The 24602-nt window shown below is 41.2% G+C and overlaps 1 protein-coding gene across 1 annotated transcript in view; it reads left to right on the top strand.

The window, feature by feature from the left end:
- Positions 1–24602, top strand: part of DENND6B (DENN domain containing 6B) — a 30823-nt gene continuing 6221 nt past the window's right edge. Inside the window, exons 1-19 of the mRNA XM_072147586.1 lie at positions 1–238; positions 405–443; positions 1265–1307; positions 5359–5468; positions 6739–6819; positions 9101–9206; positions 10677–10756; positions 11324–11383; positions 12528–12583; positions 12714–12836; positions 13336–13431; positions 13918–14012; positions 15348–15413; positions 15896–15960; positions 16470–16559; positions 16631–16684; positions 22270–22379; positions 22631–22733; positions 24183–24257. Of these exons, the coding sequence (XP_072003687.1) occupies positions 80–238; positions 405–443; positions 1265–1307; positions 5359–5468; positions 6739–6819; positions 9101–9206; positions 10677–10756; positions 11324–11383; positions 12528–12583; positions 12714–12836; positions 13336–13431; positions 13918–14012; positions 15348–15413; positions 15896–15960; positions 16470–16559; positions 16631–16684; positions 22270–22379; positions 22631–22733; positions 24183–24257 (1611 nt within the window). The 5' untranslated portion in view covers positions 1–79. The remainder of the gene's footprint in view (positions 239–404; positions 444–1264; positions 1308–5358; positions 5469–6738; positions 6820–9100; positions 9207–10676; positions 10757–11323; positions 11384–12527; positions 12584–12713; positions 12837–13335; positions 13432–13917; positions 14013–15347; positions 15414–15895; positions 15961–16469; positions 16560–16630; positions 16685–22269; positions 22380–22630; positions 22734–24182; positions 24258–24602) is intronic.

Here is a 24602-nt window from a genome sequence, read left to right as displayed (position 1 = left end):
TAGCCGCCATAGTCCTTCAGCACACACAGAAGCGAAGCTGGCAGGACCAGGGTGGGTCTCGCTATGGTAACACAGGAGGATGCTCGGCGCTGAGTGGGCTGGAGAGAGGACGCAGCCAGAAATCATGGAGGAGGCCGGGAGCCCGAGGGGAAGCCGCCTGCCCTGGGAATGCTTCTCGGCATGGCTGGACGGCGTGTGCGTGGTGACCTTCGATTTGGAGATCGGCCAGGCAATGGAGGTAATCCCCGGGCAGTGATATAGGAGGCAGGAGAGGCCTAGACACCGGCACATAAGATGGAGGAAGCTGGGGGGACTACATGTACCAGCAAGCCTGGCCAGCATAGAGCACCTGGAGGCATCTGCTACCTACTCACCTGGTAACATGACTTCTCTCTTATTTCCAGCTGGTGTATCCTCACAACATCCACATCACAGAAAAAGAGGTAAAGTGTGCAGCCTGCCTTCCCTCTGCCATACCAGCTCCTCCATAACAGCCACAAGTCACAAGTGCATGGAGAAAGATGTCACATGTAATGGCCATCAGTGCTGGTGATGTTACTGCACATCCCCCCAGTCACTCCATGGAGTCTTATACTACAGGCCAGATCCCTACAGGCTGAGAACAGGAAACAGACCCCACTATGGGATACCATGACCAGGCCAGGTTCTAGGGAATTTGTACAGGGCGATTCTCAAAAAATCCCCCAGGTTATAACCTGAGGTTATTCAAATATGACAATGCACCCCGATTTTTAGCTTTAACAGCCCTCCACAAATTATGTATTGATTATAGTTTATGCAGCACTATCCCACTTACACATTGCTACCCCCAAATGAATTCCTATTAGACTCCCTTTTATATATTCATATATATTTATATATATTTTAGAGCCTAATGATCCAGCTCACTAACAAGAGCTGGACTTCTCATCACCAGTAGGTAGCAACATACCTTTTGCCTTGTTATTTACCAGAGGCATGCAATTTGGACAAAACAAATATGCATTTGATGTTGCATTTTTCCTGATGCGTTTCAAAACACACTTTGTGTGAACAGAATCCCAAAGGAAACAGTAAGCAAATACTTTATTTTCACACACTGATTCTGCATTATGAAAGGACCTTATAAATATTTTTATATGAAATCTTATGCATGTATGTAAAACAATAGAATTCATATAGGGTGTATTTTCTTTTTCTCATCAGTGTATGAACTCATGGTTTGCATGGCATGTTATACTAAATACTGTTGTGTGTGTTTTAGAAAACCAGCATCTGCTATCTGTCCTTCCCAGACTCGTATTCAGGTAGGCTGATCTCTTTTTAGATGAAAAGTCAACTTTGTCTCAAAAAATCCACACTAAAATAAAACATTGAATTCATCAAAAATTGATTTTATAAACAATTAGGCCTCTTCCACACTTGCGTTGCAGATCACGTCAGGGTGCAATGCGTAAAAAACAGACTTTTTTGCTGCGTTTTTGGTCCTTTGTTCCTTGGAGTCATTTGTGTTTTTGCGGTTTTTAAATCACATGATTCTTAAATTGGTACTTCCTGACTTTTTTTCATATCACCTAGCAACCCATCCATTTAAAACACATTACACTTGCAATGCTCGCGAGTGTAATGCGTTTTCTCCATAGACTTGAATGGGGCGTGAAAAACGTGGGTGATACGCAAAAGTAGAGCATGCTGCAATTTTGACGCGCGTGAAAAAAAAAAACACATGTACGTGCGTGAAAATAAGGACAAGCCCATTGAAAACAATGGGCAGAGTACAATGCAAGTTCTGCGCTTCAAAAGCACGCGCAGAACACGCACGTGAAAAACGCTAGCGTGGAAGAGGCTTTAGTGTATTAGTATTTATTTTGATAACATTACATGTCGTGTGTAAAAGCTGAGACCTTGAATATGGTTGGTAGGGGTCTATTTGCTATGGCTCTATTTCATTATTTTGATATCTATATATACAATAGAGATCAAAATTACAACAATATATGATCACTTGTTTTTTTTTTCAAAAATAAAGATTGATCCATTGATCAACAATTGATGTTTTTTTTTTAAGTGGTACACTATGCCACAAGTACATTGTTTTACAAAATTCCCAAAGTACAGTATACCAATATAAAACCTTTATTTTGCAAAAAATGTGATGATCATAATTAGAGAACAGCAACAACTGTGGTACAGATAAATATTATAATGACATTTTCTGAAGATTACAACAGTCACCATCTTCAGTAGAACTTGCCTTTGATGTGAATGACTTCAGCACATCTGTGACCACAGGATATCACTAGTCTCTCACACTCACATCACACTGCTCTGGTGTCATTTTGCTCCACTCTTCTTCCAGTCTCTTCCACAGTTCTGTGACTGTTGTGAAAACTTGAAACCAAGGATTTTCTAGAGGTTACGTTTAGATCAGGACTCTGGGCTGTCCATTTCAATGTTTTCTGTTTTATGGAACAGCTTTACCCATTTTGCTGTGTGACAGGGGACATTTTCCTGCATAGAAATTGCTGGCTGACTGAGTGCAGAAGGCAAGGAAGGAACCACGGGTTGTTGAAGAAGGTTCTGATACACATTTGCATTCATTTTGCCATGTAGCTTAGAGGTTCAACTTCTACTGCAAAAATCATTCCCCAAACCATGACACTTCTTCCACCAGCTTTCACTGACTTCTTTACAAAACTTTGGGTTCAGGTTTTCTCCAGTTTGTTCAACGAACATAATGTTTCCCATGAGATCTAAATAAATGAAACTTGCATTTGTTAAAATGAACTGCGGGCCACTTTTCTCCTCCTTTAAATTCTTTCTCCTATTGAGAGATTTGGTCACTGTTGTATGGGCTTTCAGTCTAAATGCTCTTAAAGGGTTTTTCCCACAGGATATGGACGAACTTGCTGATCACAAGATTGGAGGTGCAATGTACCAACGTCAGCTACCCTAGATGACCGAAGCAGCCGCTCGCACATGCATGGGCTGCCCTGTTAATTTCTATGGAGCTGACTGTGATTGCCTTTTAAACGTTAAGACAATGTATGACAAGACAGACCCTCACCTTGTTCAGTGCTGAACTGGCGAGCAATTCCAGCTGCAGTGTTGAAACTCATTGATATATGACTTTGATCTCCAGTGTATATACACTCAGAGACTAGTCCCCCTGCTGACATGACTCCAGCTGCTTTCTACATCTGGTGCCAACCTCAGGTTGACCTGACCTTGATCCGTAGCTGCCTTTCGTGACTTGCAAAGCCCCTCCTCCCTGTCTAACTGCTGTAGTATTCAAACAGAAGCCTGCTACAGCAGTGACTAATAGCAGAGGGGAGGGGCTGTGCAGAACTACAAATAAAGAGATCCCTGAGTGATCCAAATCCAGCTTTAATTGTGGAATATGAATGTAATTTCTGCTGCTAGTAACACAACACAAAGGTATGATTATAATACCTAACACTGTCTTCAGCTTTGCCTGGTCAAAACTGCTGACTGATTATATTTAAGTAGAAATATATAGCTTTCATTACTTTTCCATCATTTTTCATTAGATATACAACGTATTTATTATTGTGCAATACCCTAACAGGTGAAAAATAATGGATGCCTTCCCTTTAACCCTATACTTTCCAAGTATAAACTACATGATCCTATTCTGCGTATCTGATTGTCTAAAATAAAAGATAAGGGCTGACATTCATCAGGACTTTTGTGTCAGAAACTGGTGCAAAAGCCATAAAATAATCGTGAGGCCTTAGCCTCTTGATGTATCTGGCGATACCAGAGGGATGGGGCTTCTATCATACGACGGAACACGGAGGCTGACGAATGGGAATCTCCCCCAAGGAGCCTGTGTGAATACTCTTGTATATAGCTTTTTGCAGATATAAAGTTTTAACATATTTACAGACTACACACAAGCCTGGTGAAGTCTTATCCTTTATTAAAGGGCATCCACCACCAGGATTAAGGACTCCATGCAAATGAGCCAGAGGGGCTCCAGCCTTCATACATGTTAAGACTGGCGAAATGCATAACCACCTTCTCCTTATACTCCCGGGGCACTTTCTTGAATAACCCACATAAAACACCATTTTCCTGAAATAATTGACACTGAGGCTCATGTTGGGTGGTGGAAACCGGTCACAGCTTTACTATCACATATCTTAATATAAATAGTTATAAAACTCAAATTTCAGCATTATACACATTTTAATGTAAATCTCCATAGCGAAGAAAACGGCTCGACTGCACTATGGCCATCCGGACTCCCAGATGACAAGTCGACCAGACGAGCAAAGCAGCATTCCATTATTTCTCCATTTCTCTCCGCCAGTTGTGACTTCGTTATGAAACCCGGAAATCTATACCTTCCAAAGTAAATCTCCACAGTGCAACACATGGCTCAAATGCACATCTGGACTCCCAGATGACACCATTATTTCTCCATTTCTCACTTACTTATAAAAGCGGTAATCTCAACAGCATATACATTTTTAGGTAAATCTCCATAAGAAAAACGGCTCGTACTGCACTATGCCCATCCGGACTCCCAGATGACAAGTCGGCCAGACGAGCAAAGCGGTATTCCATTATCTCTCCATTTCTCACTTCTTTATAAAACCTGGAAATCTCATCATACACATTTTTAGGTAAATCTCTGTAAGAAAAACGGCTCGTACTGCACTATGCCTCTGGACTCCCAGATGACAAGTCGGCCAGATGAGCAGCACATCCATCCTCTCTCCATTTCTTTCCGCCATCTGTGACTTCAGGGCTATAAAACATGGAAAATATTAACAGTACAACATAAAACTGCAACTTGTAGGGAGGGAGGGTGGGACTGCTTTGGTGCCGCAGATCAAAGAGGAAGAGGAGTAGCTGACAGCCCCTTATAAAACCAGGAAACAGGAAGCAGAGGGGAGGAGAAAACACTCTAGCAACACCCAGCTCAATAAAGTGCCAATTTAACCCTATAGTGCAGAGACTAACCTAAAAACAGCATTCATCAGTCCAGGGGCACCTTCCCTAATTGGTCAGGAGTACACCACATGTAGCCTGGAGGCTCTCAGGCTCATTTGCTTACAGTCTTTTATCCTGGGGGTAGATGTCCTTTAATGTGTTCCTATATGTTCCCATTTCTGAGGTTTAATGCTAAATATCTGGTAAAACGTTGAAATCAGTTGTATTTTGCTTAGAGTGTTGTATTATACATTATATAGTGTCCAGTGATTATAGTGCCTGATGTAAACAGAACTATAGATGATGTTTTAAGATCCATACAGAATCAGATAAAAATTTACTTAATAATTCTAACTTTTTAAAGTGCTACATTTACTATCTATGATGTCACTGCAGGTTGTCTGGGTGACACACAGTTCACATTTCGCATGCGCCGCTCAGCAGGACATAAAAATTCACTTCATGATGCAGAGAAGTATAATCGGGAAGCGCCTGTTAATCTGCAGGTAAGCTCAAGCATTGAATGTACCTAGCCAGGAAGCATTTAGAGCTTACTCAGGCATGCCCATTTGCGTGTTTGGAAAAAAAAAAGCGCACGTGTGATATCTGTGTTCAGTTCGCATTGTATCCGCATCTGTTTCTTTTTTACATCCGTAAGACACCCGTTTTTTTCACATCCGAAAAAAAAAAAAAATCAGATGGTGTTCTAATGTATTTTTTGCCCCGGCCTGTTGGTTGCCTAGCAGAATTTGAGAAAAAAAAAGTTTTGCGGATCCATTAACTTTTATGGCGGTATACGTCTGCATGTGAGAAAAAAATTTAGCATGTTACAATTTTTTTCTCACAGTCATGTGAACAGACCCATATAAATCAATAGGTCAGTATGCTATCTGCGGGAAAAAAACACAGCATACTGATGTCAAAAACGCCTTTAGGCAAATTATTGGGATATATTTTGAGGTAGATGATGTTTAGACGTAAAACTATGTTCACATGAGTGCATTGACCTGGTCTTCATGCATGTTCTGGATGGCCAAAAATTTCGTTTGTGCCGCTATCATTTTTAATATATTCATACTTTTTTGCAGAGGTCATCAGAGTTCATTTCTTCCAAAGTACAATGTGTTTGCTAGCTCCCCCTGGTGATCAAATCAGGCAAGTGTCACTAGGTTTGTTTTTTACCAGTACATCCTAAACACCTGAAACACCTGAACATACCTTAAAAATTATAGCGGCACAAACAAAATTTTTTGCTGCACAAACCAGCACAAACGTAGCATTAATGTTTGACACCAGTTTTGTTTGATTCGGTTAATGTGGGGGGGCTGCTTGAACTTTTGAACTTTAATTTTTTGTTCATATATTCAAAACAAAAGCAGCACAAACAAAAATTTGTGCAGCACAAACCAGCACAAACGTAGCTGAATTGTTCGGCACCAGTTTTGTTTGATTTGGGCAATGTGGGGGGGCTGGTTGACCTCTGATGACCTCTGGAAACTTTCATTAAAATCTCGAAAACGATGGCGGCACAAACAGAAATTTCTGCTGCACAAACCAGCACAAACATAGCACAAACGTTTGACACCAATTTTGTTTGATTTGAACAAGGTGGGGGGGGCCAACTTCACTCAGGTTATAAGTAAGGATATAAATAAGTTCTGTGGAATATGTTGATACCATATAAAGGAATATGATATTGTACAGTAACGTTTTTATATACTGAACATAGACCAGTAGTATGATCCATCCATATGCTGTTTTTTTCCATCCTTACAGAGAGATACTGCTCATTACTTTGGGTATGTTTATTTCCGACAAGTAAGAGACAGTTCCGTGAAAAGAGGATATTTTCAGAAGGTGAGGAGTCATTTTAACTGTACAAAGACATTACCAGCCTTGTATGTATTCTGGGTCTGGTTTGCCAGGGTACTAGTCAGGGCCGGATTAAAGGTGGTGGTGGCCCCTGGGCACAAAAAGCCCCCATAATAAATATATATACCTTTACTAATTAATATATCTGTATAACAAAATAATGAATTACTTAATAATAATAATAATAATAATTACCTTCACCCGCTTCCCCTGTGCATGGCCCCAGATCATGGGTGTAACTAGGAGACGCCAGGCCCCTTAGCAGACTTCTGAATGGGGCCCCCTTCCCCCTTTAAATAAATATGCATATTTGTATGCTCACAAATGTGAGCTACATTCTCACACATTTATACACTCATATTTACATATAGGTATAAGCCGACCCGAGTATAAGCTAAAAGGGTAAAAGTGTAATTTTACTACAAACAACTGGGAAAACCTATTCACTTGAGTATACGCCTATGGTGGGAAATGCATTGGTCACAGCCCCCGCCCAGTATACAGCTAGCCAGCTGTCACCTAGTATATAGCCAGCCCCTGACGCCAAGTTTATAGCCAGCGCCTGCCCCCTAGTATATAGCCAGCAGTCCATGTCCCTCAGTATATAGCCAGCATCCCCCTAGTATATAACCATCCCCCTGTCCCCTAGTCAACAGCCCCCTAGTATATAGCCAGTAGCCCCCTTGTGTATAGCTAGCAGCTCCTCCCCAGTATATAGCCAGTGCCTGCCCCCCCAGTATATAGCTTGTGCTTGTCCCCCCAGTATATAGCCAATGCCTGCCCCCTGGTATATAGCCAGCAGCCCCTTGCAATACAAAAAACTCTGTACTCACCTTTCCAACACCCCCACAGGTCCTCTTCTGTCTTCAGCTCTGGCTCCCCGTGTGGTGCTGTTGCATACACCATGATGTCACCTGCTTTCATAGTGTGCGCCGATGGTGGCGCACACAATATGATGTTGGCAAGTGGCTGACGTCATGGTGTGTGCAACAGGCCCGTGCGGGGACCCGAAGACGGAGCCAGAGCTGAAGACAGAAGAGGACCTGCGGGGGGCATTGGAAAGGTGAGTACATATGTTTGTTTTTTTATAGACTCTAGTATAAGCTCGGCCTATACACACCATAAGCACACAGGCAGCATAAACATACATGCAGTATACATACACACACCACATATACATACAGAATATACACAAATACATATAGTACCGTATAGACACATATTAAAGCATATACACACATACAGTCATGGCCAAAAGTTTTGAGAATGACACAAATATTATATTTTCACATGATCTGTTGCCTTCTGGTTTTTATGTGTGTTTGTCAGATGTTTTTATCACATACAGAAATACAAGTGCAATCATTTTATGAGTATCAAAAGCTTTTATTGACAGAATGAGTTAAAGGAAACCTACCACTTGAAGTGGCAGGTTTCAGAAGAAAACTCCGAGCACCAGCTCAGGCTGAGTGCCGGAGCTTACTTTTGTTAGTGTTTTAAACCGCGGTATCGCGGTTTAAAACACTTTTTAAACTGTATAGCCGGCACAGGGAGGTACGCGCTCGGCGCTTACCATGCGCGCGGCTCTCCTTCACTTCCTATGTAGCCGCGCGCATGGTAAGCGCCGAGCGCTTACCTGCCTGCGCCGGCTATACAGTTTAAAAAGTGTTTTAAACCGCGATACCGTGGTTTAAAACACTAACAAAAATAAGCTCCGGTACCAGCTCAGCCTGAGCTGGTGCTCGGAGTTTTCTTCTGAAACCTGCCACTTCAAGTGGTAGGTTTCCTTTAATGCAGCAAGTCAATATTTGCAGTGTTGACCCTTCTTCTTCAGGACCTCTGCAATTCTCACTGACATGCTCTAAATCAACTTCTGGACCAAATCCAGACTGAGAACAGTAAAATAGTCCATTAAGAAAGCCACTAGAGTTTCCTGTTTCCTGGTGATTTTTAATGAAGACAGAGCCCCCAAAACTATTTATCTGTGGATAAATAGGGGGCATAAAACGGATTAAACATAAAAGTCAAGACTTATAATATAAGATACATAAGATATATATTCACATGCATCAAAAACCTCAGCAGATTTAAAAAAAAGTGTGTGAAATACATAAAGCAATGCAAAATTTGACATTTGTATGTGTATTCATTCTTTCAATTACCCCATATTGCTTTAGGTATGTTTTGCCTGTAACCGTCTTGTTGTAATGAGCTCCCCACATCCAATATTTACTTGCCTAAGGAATTAATCTGTTTTTTTTTTCAGTCTCTAGTTCTTCTGTCCAGTTTACCGTATACCAACTTGTTTCACACACTCCTGCAACTTATAGCACCTGAATATTTTAACAAATTGGAACCATGTCTTGAAGCTGGTAAGGATGTACTTAACAAAGCACTTTATTTGACTTTTTTCTGTATGCATACATTATTTTGGAGCTTAAATAATATTGATTGCATTCACATGGTGATCTAGTGTTAAAGGGGTATTCCCACAAACACAAGATTCTTAAATGTACTCAGGTTAACAAAATAACACATTCTCTAATTTACTGTTATTAACGAAAATACAGGATTTCACAGATATAATTCCAATCTGTCTCTATCAGTCTTGGTGTATACAATTTCAGTTGCCCCGGGAACCAACCGTAAATCTTCAGAGTTTTATTGCCAGGCAGGACAGATTCTTCCTATGAATTGCTTCTCCTGTCTGTTCCAGTGTGCTCTCTGCCCCTCCCCCTCCATTACAAGATGAGCTCACACATAGACACTTCCTGCCGAAAATCAGCATTGTGCACGGACTTTCTCTACAAGCTACAGATAAGATCTTTATAGGAGGGGAAGGATATAAAGCAGAGTTGACTGTGTCTGTGTTATAGCTGAGTTAGCAGAGTGTCATTGTATGTGATATCCATCTCATGGATCTCATAATCTCTGATCTCTCTTTTTCTATGTGTCAGATACTAGTAGAATGTTCAGAAGCTAAATGGAAGTGTAGATAAACCTGTACCCTGATAATCTAAGGACATTGTCAGCACACAGCGATCATAATGTGTCTGGTTAGAGAGTCCCTGCCCACACTCTGGAATTTTACACTGATCACCACAGAGTAATAGGAGCTAAAACAGCAATAAAACGATTTATTTTTATTGTGTAAACATCACGTGGGTAATATAATTTGAGAACTTTCTTTCAAGGGCATATATACACGTGTGTATATACCTTGTACTATTTTAGGACACGTCCACACATTGCGGCGTTTACATTACATTGCTTTAACAACACATTTATCTTGCACTAACAACTGTGTTTACATGCGCTTGTATAATTGTGATGTTAATGTGATGTTTACATACACAATACAATTGGTTTGCTTTATAATGCGTTAACAAACGCAACGTGTGAACGCACCCTGGGTCTCTGGATTTCTTTAATGCATACAAAGGTCTTTCCTTTTTTTGTCCAACGTGAGAAGGACTTAAAGCTGTGCAAGTATCCTACTGCGGGCCCAGACGGTGTTTTAAAATTGATATTGGCAGATGTGAAATGCATACCCATCATTGACATATAGGATGCAAACAATGGACGACTGGACTCTTGCTTGCATCTAGTATAACAGTACCCAATGTATGCATGTAGCCTAAAGTAGTAAAACCAGATGCCTCTATCACTGTGGCACTGTCACACACTATTAAGGTTCTGTAAAACACTTCTTTATCTGTTCATCTTAAAAATACATACATACGCACTGATGTGTTTTGGCCAGTCACAGTGGTGACAATTTAACATTTTGCTTTGTTTTTTAGCATAGTGACAAAAACAATTTTTTTTTTTCTTTACTCTAGTTTGTAATCAGATTGATCGATGGCCATTTCCTGAACCAGGACATTTGCTGTCACTGCCTATTATGGGACTTGTCCTGCAGGTAGTATCCCAATTAGCTACCTATAAACCAAAATGTTTCTCCTACTTTTATGTTAGAATGTTTTATGGCTTCTCTGACTGTTTGGATTTTTATTTTATTAAGCAAATTGTTGGGACATCTTGTGACCAGTCACATACAGATCAGGACAAACATGATACATGCAATCAGCATGTAAGGGCCAGCTGGACGTTGTACCCAGCCTTAAATCCCTTGTAGATGGCTGTGTGCTCACTCAGGGAGGAGGGTGAGTGCTCCTTACCCCTCTCCTCTCCATAGGAGGCTGTGTGGCCATGCCGTAAATGCAGCAAAACATAGGACATGACCTATCTTTGACAGTGTGGCAGCTTGGCTCTGACACGGTATGGTGGGCAATAAGGGCTACAGATGACCATATTGTCCACTGAAGTGAATGTGGCCGTGTGCTACCCATATTAAAAGTATGGTACGGGTAGCACACAGCAGCAAAAACCATCTTTGTGCAAGGGTGCCTTAGTTTGTATCTACTTTTCTTTGTAATTGCCATGAAACTTAGAGTCATATTTTTATTTTAGTTTCATTTTCTTCTAGGTCAAAATCCCCAGCCAGACTGATGTCATCGAAACTAATGTTGCAACTGATCACCCCAAGGTGCATTTAACATTTGCTATGGAAGTTGCATTTCTATTTTCTAAGCTAATATTAAAATATATATATATATTTATGTCCATTTTTTTTCGATACATGTGACAAATGGTCTCAATTGCATGTTGCCCAAAGATGTACATGTATTGGTTATTATTGAAAGTCGCACAAAGCTTTCCAATAAATTCTAGATTATGGAGCATAGTGATAACAATTGAAGTACAGGCAATCCACGAGTTACAAACAAGATAGGTTCCTTAGGTTTCTTCTTAAAGGAAATCTACCATTTGATTTCGTGTACTATGAACCAAACATACCTTGAGAATGCTGTAGCTACACTGATGTAGAAACATATCTTGTTTAATCCCTGAGCTGAGTTGTTTTGCTGAAAACACAATTATAACATTCAGGAACTTGGGAAAGCTGGATTGCTGAAATGGGAACACCCATTTAAAGGTGCACCTAAAAAAAGATGTTGCACACTTTCCGAGCAGTGCCTACTGCGCCAAATTATTGAAGACTGTGCACAAGTATTCAATAATCTTGTGCACCCTGCACATTCGTGAGTTAAACTGCACTCACTATTGATAAATCTGGGCCATTGTGTGCGTGTAGTCTAAAGTATAGAAATCTACAGTTTTAATTACATGCAAATGAGCTTTTTGATGCAACCTAGGCACAGTTCTAGTGCACCACCGCTTGCCCAGTTTCATCAAAATGCTTATTTGCATCTATGGTGTCGTACACTTCACCTACAAGCACATATGTTTAGTTCATATGTGATACTGACAACCAATTGTGGATTTTGTCTCTACAATAATAGTATTTTGATGCTTGTAATTGGTATTTAGTATCATATCTCTTATAGGGTGAGTTCATCAGGGCAACAAAATGAAAGTGTTCTACATATGGTAACAGCATTTTCACACAACAGGACCCCTTTTTAAAGCACTTATTTTAGTTATTTTCACATATTTCTCTTATGGAGATAGAACATCTTGTATTCTGCATAAACACACATCTTGTATTCTGCATAAACATGCAACAAATATGTTTTTTCACATTATTAAAACGGCAATAATAGCAATGTAATGTATGACCTCATATACATTGTATAAGTGTTGTGATCATATCTCTGCATAATACGCAGGACCGACTTGACCCCCCATGCCATATCTCCAGCATCCATGAGTTGGATCTCTTCAGGTAAAATATGTAACTATTTGATGTGAAAGAATTATCATTTTCAAACATTCTTCGGTATCTGTGCACATGAAGGCTTGTCACATTGCATATACGTTGTATGCAACAGCTGTCATTTTCTGTATGTACCTAGGTCCCTGCAGTCTGTTCTGATGAACCTCCAGTTGCTGTGGGAACTGGTTTTGCTAGGAGAGCCACTGGTTATTATGGCACCTTCACCCACCATTTCTTCTGAACTTGTGCTAGCATTGACTGGGTAATGATTTCTTTTTTTCTATGTTACTTACAATGTGGTTATCCTGAATTCTGAATACTTGCCTTGTAGTAGCTCCTATGGTACAGCTACATTCACAAGGTCTTATAATTGGAAAATTTTTTCATTTTTTTTGTTCATTCATGTTGGTTGAATTGGATTTAACAAGCAATGGACATAAATTGGACTACAGTACTTAAGCCTTCTGCCAGTCATCTAACCACATGCTGAAGTATTCCTATATTGGTATGCAAGATGTATTTTTGCATTTTTTACTCTAAGACAGTGGTGGAGAACCAATGGCACGAATGTGAGAGGTGGCACTCAGAGCCCCCGAAATAGGCACCCAGGCTGTCACCATAGCACAGAGTTCGCCTGAGAGGACTCAAGGCCCCTCCTGCAGTCCGAGGGAGCCCAAGGAGCTCATTTGGGCACTCAGTCTCTAAAAGTTTCACCATAACTGCCCTAAAAGATGTTTTTCTCTATATTTTTGCATTTACAGATGCATTTCGCCTTTAAAGTTTTGCTCTGATTTCCGCCCATATTTCACTATTCATGACAGCGAATTCAAAGAATATACAACAAAAACACAAGCCCCGTAAGTAAATATTTCTTCTACTCAAAGCACCTTGGACAGGCCTGATAGAGACGTAAAGGGGCTTTAAATGGGAGAGTTCCAACTCGAAGCCTAATTTAAGTCAGTGGTGCTCCTTAGAATGCTATGGTTCACAGGACAAGCTGCTGCCAGAAGTTGGGTAGCTAAGGGGTCCCCTGTTAGGGAAACATTTTCTTTTATGGGAAAATATTTTTAATGACCAGACATTAATGACCTTCTATATGAAGTAGTTTAATGGCAAATAGGTAAACTGTAGATGTGGGCTGGGCATCTGTAGGCCTAAGTAAGCCCTCCTGCAAATGACTATGTTTTTGGGCCTTGCAGTAAAAGGCTAAGAAAGGCAGCAATTTCTCTTTTGGCTTGTTCCAGGAGTTAATTATCTTGTATATTATAAAGGAAAGATAAGTTGTAGAACAGCAATAAAGAGCAAATAAGAAATGATTCATCAAATATGTGTTCACTCTCTAGCCCTAGCTTGTTACTTGGAGTAACCAACCCTTTCTTCATCAAGACTTTACAGCACTGGCCTCATATTCTTCGTGTAGGCGAACCTCGAGTGTCTGGTAAGAAAAAGGAGCTGCTGATGTGGTAGTGAGCATTCTTGGAGGTAAAATATAAGTTGTACACACCTTAATTAAACTGTTGTGGATATATTCCTGAGTATAATGCTGTAAAAAGGACATTTTACCTCCTTCGCCAACCCTAACTCTTTAAATCCTTTAGTAATCTTTGTTCCACAGATTCTTGCATTGCTGGAATTATTTCTTTAGCATTCAGTATCAATTTTCAGCACTCAATTGACAGATAGATGGTGCCTTGCTGTCTGCTCTAGTCCAGGACCACCCAGTAGAGGGTAGTAGAGGGACAGTAGAGGGTCTAATTATTGTAGGCGCTCTACATCCTGTGCTTTCCAGTTTTCTTTTTACAGACCCATTGGGGACATGTATTATTTGTGTTCTTCACTGACTTTTTTAAAGTTAGCTGGAGTCAGGATACTTTCGCAGTGCTATGTATCTTTCTAAATTTGTTGATATGATACATGTCTGTTTTTTTTTTTTGCTTTGTCTCTGATTTGCAGGAATTTTTATTTTTTAGGTACATATATGAAACTAAGCACGGGTTCAGCTATACTTAGCTTTCCACCTAAAAAGTATCTAATTTGCTCTACAAAAAGTTGCAGGACAAAGAAAACATCTGTCTTGGAAAGATACATCTACAGTGCAATAGACACACCAACGAGCCAAGAAAAAAAGCACCTAAACAGTCCAGAAAAATTAAAAAACCTGCAAAAAGAAGCGAGAAAAAAATAAGATACATGTCCCCCCATTGACTTTTATGGTGGTCTGTGGTCCACATGCATGGCAAAGTAGTACACTCAATGGAAATATTGTCCGTAAAAAAACACATAAAGGGGTTGTCCAGTTCCAGCAAATAAATGTTATTGTTTGTATAATAATGAAAAGGTAAAACAGAAAACCATTGTTTACTTGAAGCGGATGAGAATCAGTCCATGGTCATGTGATGTGTGTATACGATGGGACCACAAATTGACTTTTATGTATTGGAAGTAAGCAGTGACAGTAAGCGAAAATCTTGAAAACCACAAGGAATTTATAAAAGAAAGTATAATGGAAATTGTATAAACAGTACAGTTTATTGGCTAAAACAGCACAATCCTTTAAATAAGCACAAACACAATACTGTATTGTAAGGATTAGTCTCCCTGCTTTAGCATCTAGACCCTGATGTCTGTGTAGACATGTTACTATAGACACATGTAATTTAATACAGCCTTATATAGGGAAAAAGAGGCATTTGTCTTTGATATATTACAATTTCTTATATTCTCTTTCACTATTGATTTACATAAATAAAATGTTATTTCTTGTCATTTGCAGGTGATTTGCCGAAACAAGTAAAGTTAAAGAAAATAACAAAGCTGAAAACACTGGACACAAAAATGGGTAAGATGGAGTACTTCAGATTAGTGACATAGTCTAATACTATCAATAAATAAGTTATGTCATGTCCTGGACCAAAGTGCAGTAAAAATCAAAATATTCCATCATCATCAGTATGTTAGGAGATTTTTTTATATATATTTTAGGCCAGTGGTGGCGAACCTATGGCACTGGTGCTAAAGGCGGCACTCAGAGGCCTTTCTGTAGGCACCCGGGCCATCGCCCCAGCACAACAGTCAAGACTCAAAGAATCTTCCTGAAGCTCCAAGCAGCTAAAATGATGCAAATTTTCCATTTTTCTATTGTGTTGCTGTCCTCAGGAAGCTAATATGATTGAAAGTTGTTGAAGAACAAAGAGCAATAAGTCACTGCTTTAATTTTTGGTTGGCACCTCGCGATAAATGAGAGGGGTTTTAGGTTGCTAAAAGGTTTGCCATCACTGTTTTAGGCAAATAAAATATGTCTTTTCTCTTTATTCTTTGTAGGGATGTACACATCTTACAAGCCATTTCTTCACAAAGACAAGACCCTCATTAAACAGTTATTAAAGGTAACTTCTGAAATATAGGGGTATAGAAATGTAAAGAAATAGGCTCCAAAATTGCCAATTCTGTCATAATAATGATACATAGTTAATATACCCTAATATATCATTTATAGTTCTATAAATGACATAGTTTTACAAAGGACGTGATGTTTTTCTCAGTACCAGAGATTTTTTTTATTCAATACTACATTGATATCCTTGGACTGGAAAGCTGTATTTCTTTGTGTAAATTCCCAACCTCAAAAGTCTCTTGTTCCGACAGATTTCACTTGATACTTTTTCAGAACACAAATGTGACTTTTCTTAGTGCCAGCTTCTTGAAGGGTTACCCTTGCTCATATGCCCTTATCGCCACATATGGATGTTATGGGGGCGAATTAGATTTATGAAAAAGATCCCATTTCAGCTCGTACCATAAGTTTGATAGAAACGTGATTTTTTTAAAACATGCATATACAATGCAGTATAAAATATACAATACAACATAGAAATGCTGAACTTTTCCTCTTTAGGGTCTTCAAAAGAAACTCCCTTCTTCTGCTCTCAGCTTAATGCTACGAAAACACCTGTTTCATTTGACTCAGAGCTTTATTCTTCCTCTGGTAAGAAAGATCATATTTTTCTGTGCTATTGTCAGATTTTACCCCATGCTTATAGGCTCTGTTTGTTTTAGGAGCGTTATATGGGTAGCTTGATGCCACATCATAGTGCCATCACTCCCTGGAAGGTAGGTCACTTCTATATTTACTAATGGCTGCTTTATGAAAATGTATATGCATGTTAGAACCAAGATAACCTATAAAATAATAACCAACTTCAAAAGGTAGTTCAGTAGAATCATCTGCCACCATTTAATCTGCTGTCTGTTGTGCTCACTACTGTAAACAAAATTCATAATGCATTTCAGGCTCTGAATCTTTATCGGGAACCTGTCAGCAAAAATTGACCTAAAAAACCACTACCAGTATGTTGCCAAGCAGCTAAACACCTTTCAGATCATGTTTCTTTTATGACCTAAGGTGGTGACATCATCCAGAAAATCTTTGAAGTGAGATTGTTGTATAAAGTCAAGGAGGCAGAGATTTTATCACTGAAGTCTTTCTTCCGCAGAAAGCCCCTTCACTGTAATTGATGGTCCTGCATCCAGAGACATCACTAACTGGATCTCTTGAAGTCCAATGTGTGTTGTCAATCACAAAGGAGGAGTCATTCAGAGCTCCTGACCTTGACTTCTGTGTTAAAATCTTTTCTATCATGAGTACAGCATTGCTTTAATAATCAATCTTCCATGTTCCAAAACCATAAATAAATGCAACGAATCCCTGCGTTAGCGAGTCATCCTCCCTCAGTCATGCAGTGGCGTAACAATAGCCGTAGCAGCCGTATCGGGGGCCCGGGATGAAAAGCCAAGATGGGACCGCCCTTGTACAGTAATACGGACCCATGTGCCATCCCTCTGTCATCGTCCGCCCACCTCATCTGCAGGTGTGGCTTGGCCTCTTCATTTTTTGGCACTCAGCCCGCCCACTTCTTTTGGCCTAGTCCATCCGCCCGACACTGTCTCTACACGGCCGCTTCTTCCACGGCTCCGCGGCCAGCCCACTCCATCCGTGCTCAGTCGACCGGCTGGCTTACCATAATCATGCAGCCGGCCTACTATTTCCGCAGCTTCCCGAAGAACCAGCCTCCCACTGCACAGCAGCCGGTCTACAAGAAATGTAAGTAAGTCCCTATATACACTCACCGGCCACTTTATTAGGTACACCATGCTAGTAACGGGTTGGACCCCCTTCAGAACTGCCTCAATTCTTCGTGGCATAGATTCAACAAGGTGCTGGAAGCATTCCTCAGAGATTTTGGTCCATATTGACATGATGGCATCAACAGTTGCCGCAGATTTGTCGGATGCACATCCATGATGCGAATCTCCCGTTCCACCACATCCCAAAGATGCTCTATTGGATTGAGATCTGGTGACTGTGGAGGCCATTTGAGTACAGTGAACTCATTGTCATGTTCAAGAAACCAGTCTGAGATGATTCCAGCTTTATGACATGGCGCATTATCCTGCTGAAAGTAGCCATCAGATGTTGGGTACATTGTGGTCATAAAGGGATGGACATGGGATAGCAATAATACTCAGGTAGGCTGTGGCGTTGCAACAATGCTCAATTGGTACCAAGGGGCCCAAAGAGTGCCAAGAAAATATTCCCCACACCATGACACCACCACCACCAGCCTGAACCGTTGATACAAGGCAGGATGGATCCATGCTTTCATGTTGTTGACGCCAAATTCTGACCCTACCATCCGAATGTCGCAGCAGAAATCGAGACTCATCAGACCAGGCAACGTTTTTCCAATCTTCTACTGTCCAATTTCGATGAGCTTGTGCAAATTGTAGCCTCAGCTTCCTGTTCTTAGCTGAAAGGAGTGGCACCCGGTGTGGTCTTCTGCTGCTGTAGCCCATCTGCCTCAAAGTTCGACGTACTGTGCGTTCAGAGATGCTCTTCTGGCGATTTGAGTCACTGTTGCCTTTCTATCAGCTAGAACCAGTCTGCCCATTCTCCTCTGACCTCTGGCATCAACAAGGCATTTTGCCCACAGAACTGCCGCTCACTGGATGTTTTTCTTTTTTGGACCATTCTCTGTAAACCCTAGAGATGGTTGTGCGTGAAAATCCCAGTAGATTAGCAGTTTCTGAAATACTCAGACCAGCCCTTCTGGCACCAACAACCATGCCACGTTCAAAGGCCTCAAATCACCTTTCTTCCCCATACTGATGCTCGGTTTGAACTGCAGGAGATTGTCTTGACCATGTCTACATGCCTAAATGCACTGAGTTGCCGCCATGTGATTGGCTGATTAGAAATTAAGTGTTAACGAGCAGTTGGACGGGTATACCTAATAAAGTGGCCGGTGAGTGTATGTATGCTATATGTATGTATATAAATAGTATGTATGAAACTTTGATGCATATAAACTGTATATATTAGTGTATAAATGTATATATGAGTACATAAATGTGTGCATATGAGTGTATACGTATGTATGTGTGGACGAGTACATAAAAGTGAGTGTAGAATGTTATGTGTGTGTATTTAAGTGTATAAATGTGTGTAATTGCATAAACGTGTGTGTATGCATGAATATTTTTAAAAGAGAGGGGGGCACCATGCAGAAATCTGCTTTGGGGCCCTACCTCTCCTAGTTACGCCACTGCCTTCATGGTTACATGAGCTAACTGCTGCAAATTTCCCACAGGCATGAGAGAGAGGGAAGATGACAAAGGATGATTTTGGTATATGGAAGATTGATTATAAAAGCAGTATTGAACTTTTGACAGAAAAGGCTATTGGAACCTGTCATCAGGTACAGTCAAATACTGATGACAGATTACCTTTAAGGAAAAGCCTGTGTACCAGTGAAATGGGAATTTAAAGGGGTTGTCCAAGATCAGTAACGGATGATTGTTTTATTTAAAATCTAGCACCACCCCTGCCTATATGTAATGTGTGGTATTGCAGCTCTGTTCTATTTACTTAAATTGTAACCGTTATTCTGAGCATAAAAACTAAAATACATAAATTTGCTACAGGTGCTCCTGGGAATCATTCCTCAAAGTATTTTGCCTCTCGGTCCTCACTTAGTAACTTTTTTGGCCTTTAGCAACCATGGTTTCCAGCTCTCAAAAAAACTATAATCAGCAAGATGGAGGGGCGGGACCTGCCTCCTGTCACCTCATCACAAGCTGCTGACCAATAACACCATATCTATCTATCCCATATCCATCCATCTATCTATCTATCTATCTATCTATCTATCTATCTATCCATCTCATATCTATCACTCTAGTCATATCTATCTATGTAAATCCCATCTATCTCAGATAGATAGAAAAATAGATATGATATAGAGAGATAGATATGAGATCTGTGTATATCCTATCTAAGTAAAACTTCAGCACAACACATGAGGGGACAGCTTGAAGACTTGGAGGGTCTCTCCTGCCATTTCCTGCTGTGGAGTGTGAGGTGATAGGTGAGGGGGGGTTGTGATTGCTTTGCATCTTGTGTCTGTGTGGATTATTTGCTTATATACAAATGTAGGGAAAGCTGAGGGAGAGATGTGTTTGGTTACTACATTAGTTAGTGCTCCTGGCAGCACATGACTGAGTGCTGGAGCACTGAGCTGTGAGGAGAATCAGCTGACACCAGGGAGAGCAGAGAGAGGTGGGTGCATCTTATTCTCCCTCTATAGCAGGGGTCAGGAACCTTTTTGGCTGAGAGAGCTAAGAACGCCACATATTTTAAAATGTTATTGCGTAAGAGCCGTACAATATGCACATGCCCCCTAGTAGATAGGTAGTCCTAGTGTCACGGGTGCCCCTGCGATCTAGGTCTCGAATCCCAGGAACACCTCTGCCCCTCTCCGTGGTGGCGCCCCTTTCCAACCTCACTCAACTCACCACTTTCTGGCTCCCGTCCCGGCTGGCCAACGTGCACGACGGCACTTTCGGATTTAAAAGGCTAGCGTGCCACTGATTCCCAGATTCCTATAAAGACTGGCGGCTCCCAGCATTCCCTGCCGGATCTTAGTGCTTCATGCCTATGAGGAATCTTTCCACAGTGTTTTGCCCCTTCGTTGCCAGCCCTGACCTCTTGCTCTGTCCCCGACCTTGCATCATTGCCGCCTGCCTTGACCATCTGCCTGTTCCTGACCACGCACCTGTGGAATGACCTGATTGTACCATGCTGTAGCAAGACCATCCCGCTTTGTGGTGGGCTCTGGTGAAGAACGGGTGCCACTTAGATTCCAGTCCCAGGTGTCTACTTACATCATTGTCCACGGTCCAGGGGGTTCACTGCTCCAAATCCTGACACCCACCACATGCCTCCCAGTAGATAGGTAGCTACAGCACATACTCCCAGTGAATAGGAAGTAATAGCACATGCCCCCAAGTAAATAGGTAGCCACAACACATACTCCCAGTAGATGGGTAGCCACAGCACATACTCCCAGTAGATGGGTAGCCCCAGGACATGCTCCCAGTAGATGGGTAGCCACAGCACATGGCCGCCAGTAGATGGGTAGCCACAGCACATGGTCGCCAGTAGATGGGTAGCCCCAGCACATGCCCCCCAGTAGATAACCACAGCACTTGTCCCCCAGTAGATGTGTAGCCACAGAACTTGTCCTCCAGTAGATGGGTAGCCACAGCACTTGTCCTTCGGTAGATGGGTAGCCACAGCACTTGTCCCCCAGTAGATGGGTAGCCACAGCACATACTCTCAGTAGATAGGTAGCCACAGCACATGCTCCCCAGTAGATGGGTAGCCACAGCACATGCCCACCAGTAGATGGGTAGCTACAGCACATACTCCCAGTAGATAGGTAGCCAAATCACATGCTTCCCTGTAAATAGGTAGTCACAGCAAAAAAAAAAAAAAATATTCACTTACCAGCGCTCCCTGCAGCCAGCTCCTCATTGCTCCCATGCTCTTCTCTTTGAGCCAGGCTTAGACGATGGTGGAGATGGCACCTGGGTCGTACAAAGGACGTAGGCAGCAGTAACATCGCTGCCTGTGTCCAGTGATCAGTCTAAGAGACACAAACAGCAGCCATCACTATTTATTAAAGATCTGTCTGAGAGCCAGATGCAAACAACAAAAGAGCCATATCTGGCTCCCGAGCCGTAGGTTCCCTACCCCTGCTCTATAGTCAGCTCCTCTGTGAAGACAGAATGTGCCTAGCAAAAGCCATATCAGGAGTCACTAACAACAGGGGGAAGGCCTCAGAATACAAGAGGAAGGAGCAAGATTCAGGTAACTAATTCAGTTGCAAAAGGGCTTAAAATTAAAATTTCAAAAGTTTTTTGAAATGGTGGTTACACTTTAATTGTAGCTGAACTGGGATAGCAAACATTTTCTTGTAGGAGGCACTGATTCTTGAAGAAAGTAGCCATATGTTTGATATCCTGAACAATCCCTTTAATGCATAAGTCAAGTGTGTTTAAACAACAACTAGTTGTATGCACCATATGTTTTTACTAGATTTCTATAGATGCCAGCATGACGTCACATGACCCTTACACATTTCAGGAACCAAATTAATCTTGTTAATCTTGTTATTTTTCTTCTAAGGTAAGATAATTTGTTCACTGACATTGTTAGTAGATGTTGCCAAATATAGCTAGATCTGCAGATATTTGTGGCCGGTGTTGCTTTATTCAGTATTTATATTGTAAGTTGTTAAGCACATGATATTGTATAGGCAGATGTCTCACATGAAAAGTTGTTCCTCTTTGTACAGAATCCCCCACAGGTACGGCCATTTCAGCAGGAAGAGCTAATGAAGATGTTGGAGCATACAGGTCCACAGTATAGTTCTGCAATAAAGGGGGACTGGATTGGACTGTACAGGTGAGCAAGGGAGAGCATAGGATACATCAAGAAATTCACTTGTGATAAACTTGTGACACACCTTCCAATGTACTGAAGTAAACCTATGAATGTAAATGTCCTCATGATCAGAAAAAGTATTAATTGCCACATCATCTGAGGCTGGTATTCAGCCACTAGGTGGTTTTTAATTGGCATAAGTTAGTAACATATTCTAATAGGATCCAGTTTTGTCTTAAATGCTTAACCATCTGACCCCATACTTATTGTAGACGTTTCCTGAAGTCTCCCCATTTTGATGGCTGGTATCGGCATAAGCAGAAAGAGATGAGAGAAAGACTTGAAACCGCACATCTTAAAGTCATCTGTGAAGCAGTAAGTGAAGCCTACATGTTGGAGATCTATAATTTCCAAATATCCACAAAATATATGTAGTGTAAATAGCATCCGGACTAGTCTTTGTCAATGATTTACATCACTGGACCATCAGAGATCTTAAAAGACAATAACACCTATAGCAGGTTACGTTACATTGGACATCAATTTTATGATTAATAATTGTTATCCTTGTCCGCACAGAGAAACTTGTGATAAATCAGTTCATTCCTCCCAATAAGATTTATATTCGAGTATAGTTACGGAAATTATGTTAAATATAACATCCAGTGAAAAAAATTTTTGGGCTCTTTCTACTTCTGAAAAGGACACCTTTTTTTAAATTATATGCTATTGAAGAGCCTAAGGCTGGTGCCACACGCACCGCTTTGTCTGCGTTTGAAACCACAAACGCAAACAAAGCCTCAACCACCGTGGCGGGCCGCGGCCTATGGAAACGCCTGCGATCGGGAATGACCCGCTGGTGTTTTGCGTTAATTTAATGCAAACGCCATAGAAACGCCGATGCGATCGGGCCGCGGCCCGCCCCGGTGGTTGCGGCTTTGTCTGCGTTTGCGTTTTCAAACACAGACAAAGCGGTGCGTGTGGCACCAGCCTTAGGGTGTGTTCACAGGTTCAGTTTTTCAGATGCAGTTTTTGAAGCCAAAAGCAGGTGTGGATTATATTGAGTGAGAACATTCTCCTCCTCTTTTTTTCCGTCCACTCCTGGTTTGGACATCTGTAAAAGAAACCATGTGAACGCACTCTCAGAGTGCAGTCACACATGGAGCTTGGCCTATGGGTGGGCCTCGGCCCCATCGCATATGTGTTTTCGTCAAGACACATAAAGTGTTTCTAATTTAAACAATCTGTCATACGATCAGTCCGAGTTATGCCCCTGTGCACGACAGATGCGACTGCACCCTTGGGCCTATTTCCAACAAGCAAGTGCAGTCAGTGAAAATTGCTCCGCGCACTGTAGGGATATCCCGCCTGAAACCTCTGATCATTGGCATGAACGGACATGCTGAGTTCATTCTAGTAATTTGAGGTTCGGGTGATCTTTTTAGTCCACAAAGCGATTTTCAGTGACAGCACTCGCTCGTGGCAATAGTGCAGCTGCAATCCAGTTACTGCCCACAGTTTCTTGAAATCTGCTAATTTATATGACTTGTCACTCCACTCTTCCTGTGCCAAGGAAGCTGTAATTGTGGAGCTTCATTAGGTAGTTTGTTATATCCTATTCATAGAGAGTCTTTACCTATCATCTCCTGTAACCAGGATCAGTAGGAAGGAAGGTAAAGACTGCAGTTACCGTATATAAGTGTAGATCAATAGGTTTACATAAATAAGAAACTCAAAGTTATATAACAAAAAGTACTTTGGATGTTAACGAAAACACACAAATGTTTATACAGCTAATGTGCTTGTTTTTATGATTTTCTATAGAACATAACAGCCTGGATAAAGAACAAATCAGAGGTGGAGATTGTGGATCTGGTACTGAAACTGAGAGACAAACTGGTATTGTATTAAAATTCCAAGTCTTCCCATTATTGCATTCCATTTAAAGAGAACCCGTCAGGCAAAATAACCCCCCTAAACTAAATATATTTTCATAAACTGCCATTAGAGAGCATTGCCTCTATCCCTTCATTGTCCCTCTACATGCCTGTAAACCTAGGCAATGAGGTCCTAAAGCTGTATGCAAATGACCTGTGAGATGTCCAGTGAGTCATTAGCATATTCAAGCTGTCCAGCTTATTCATGAGTGGGGGGCACAGCCACACCCCCCAGTGCTTGACTGACAGACTGTATAATGACGTGAGGCTGTATAATGATGTGCTTCCTGGTGCTGGCGCCCCCTGC

This window comes from Engystomops pustulosus, chromosome 4 (assembly GCF_040894005.1).
Source record: "Engystomops pustulosus chromosome 4, aEngPut4.maternal, whole genome shotgun sequence".
Lineage (NCBI taxonomy): Eukaryota > Metazoa > Chordata > Amphibia > Anura > Leptodactylidae > Engystomops > Engystomops pustulosus.
The sequence above is the reverse complement of the archived record's forward strand: the minus strand, read 5'-3'. Positions and strand labels throughout refer to the sequence as shown.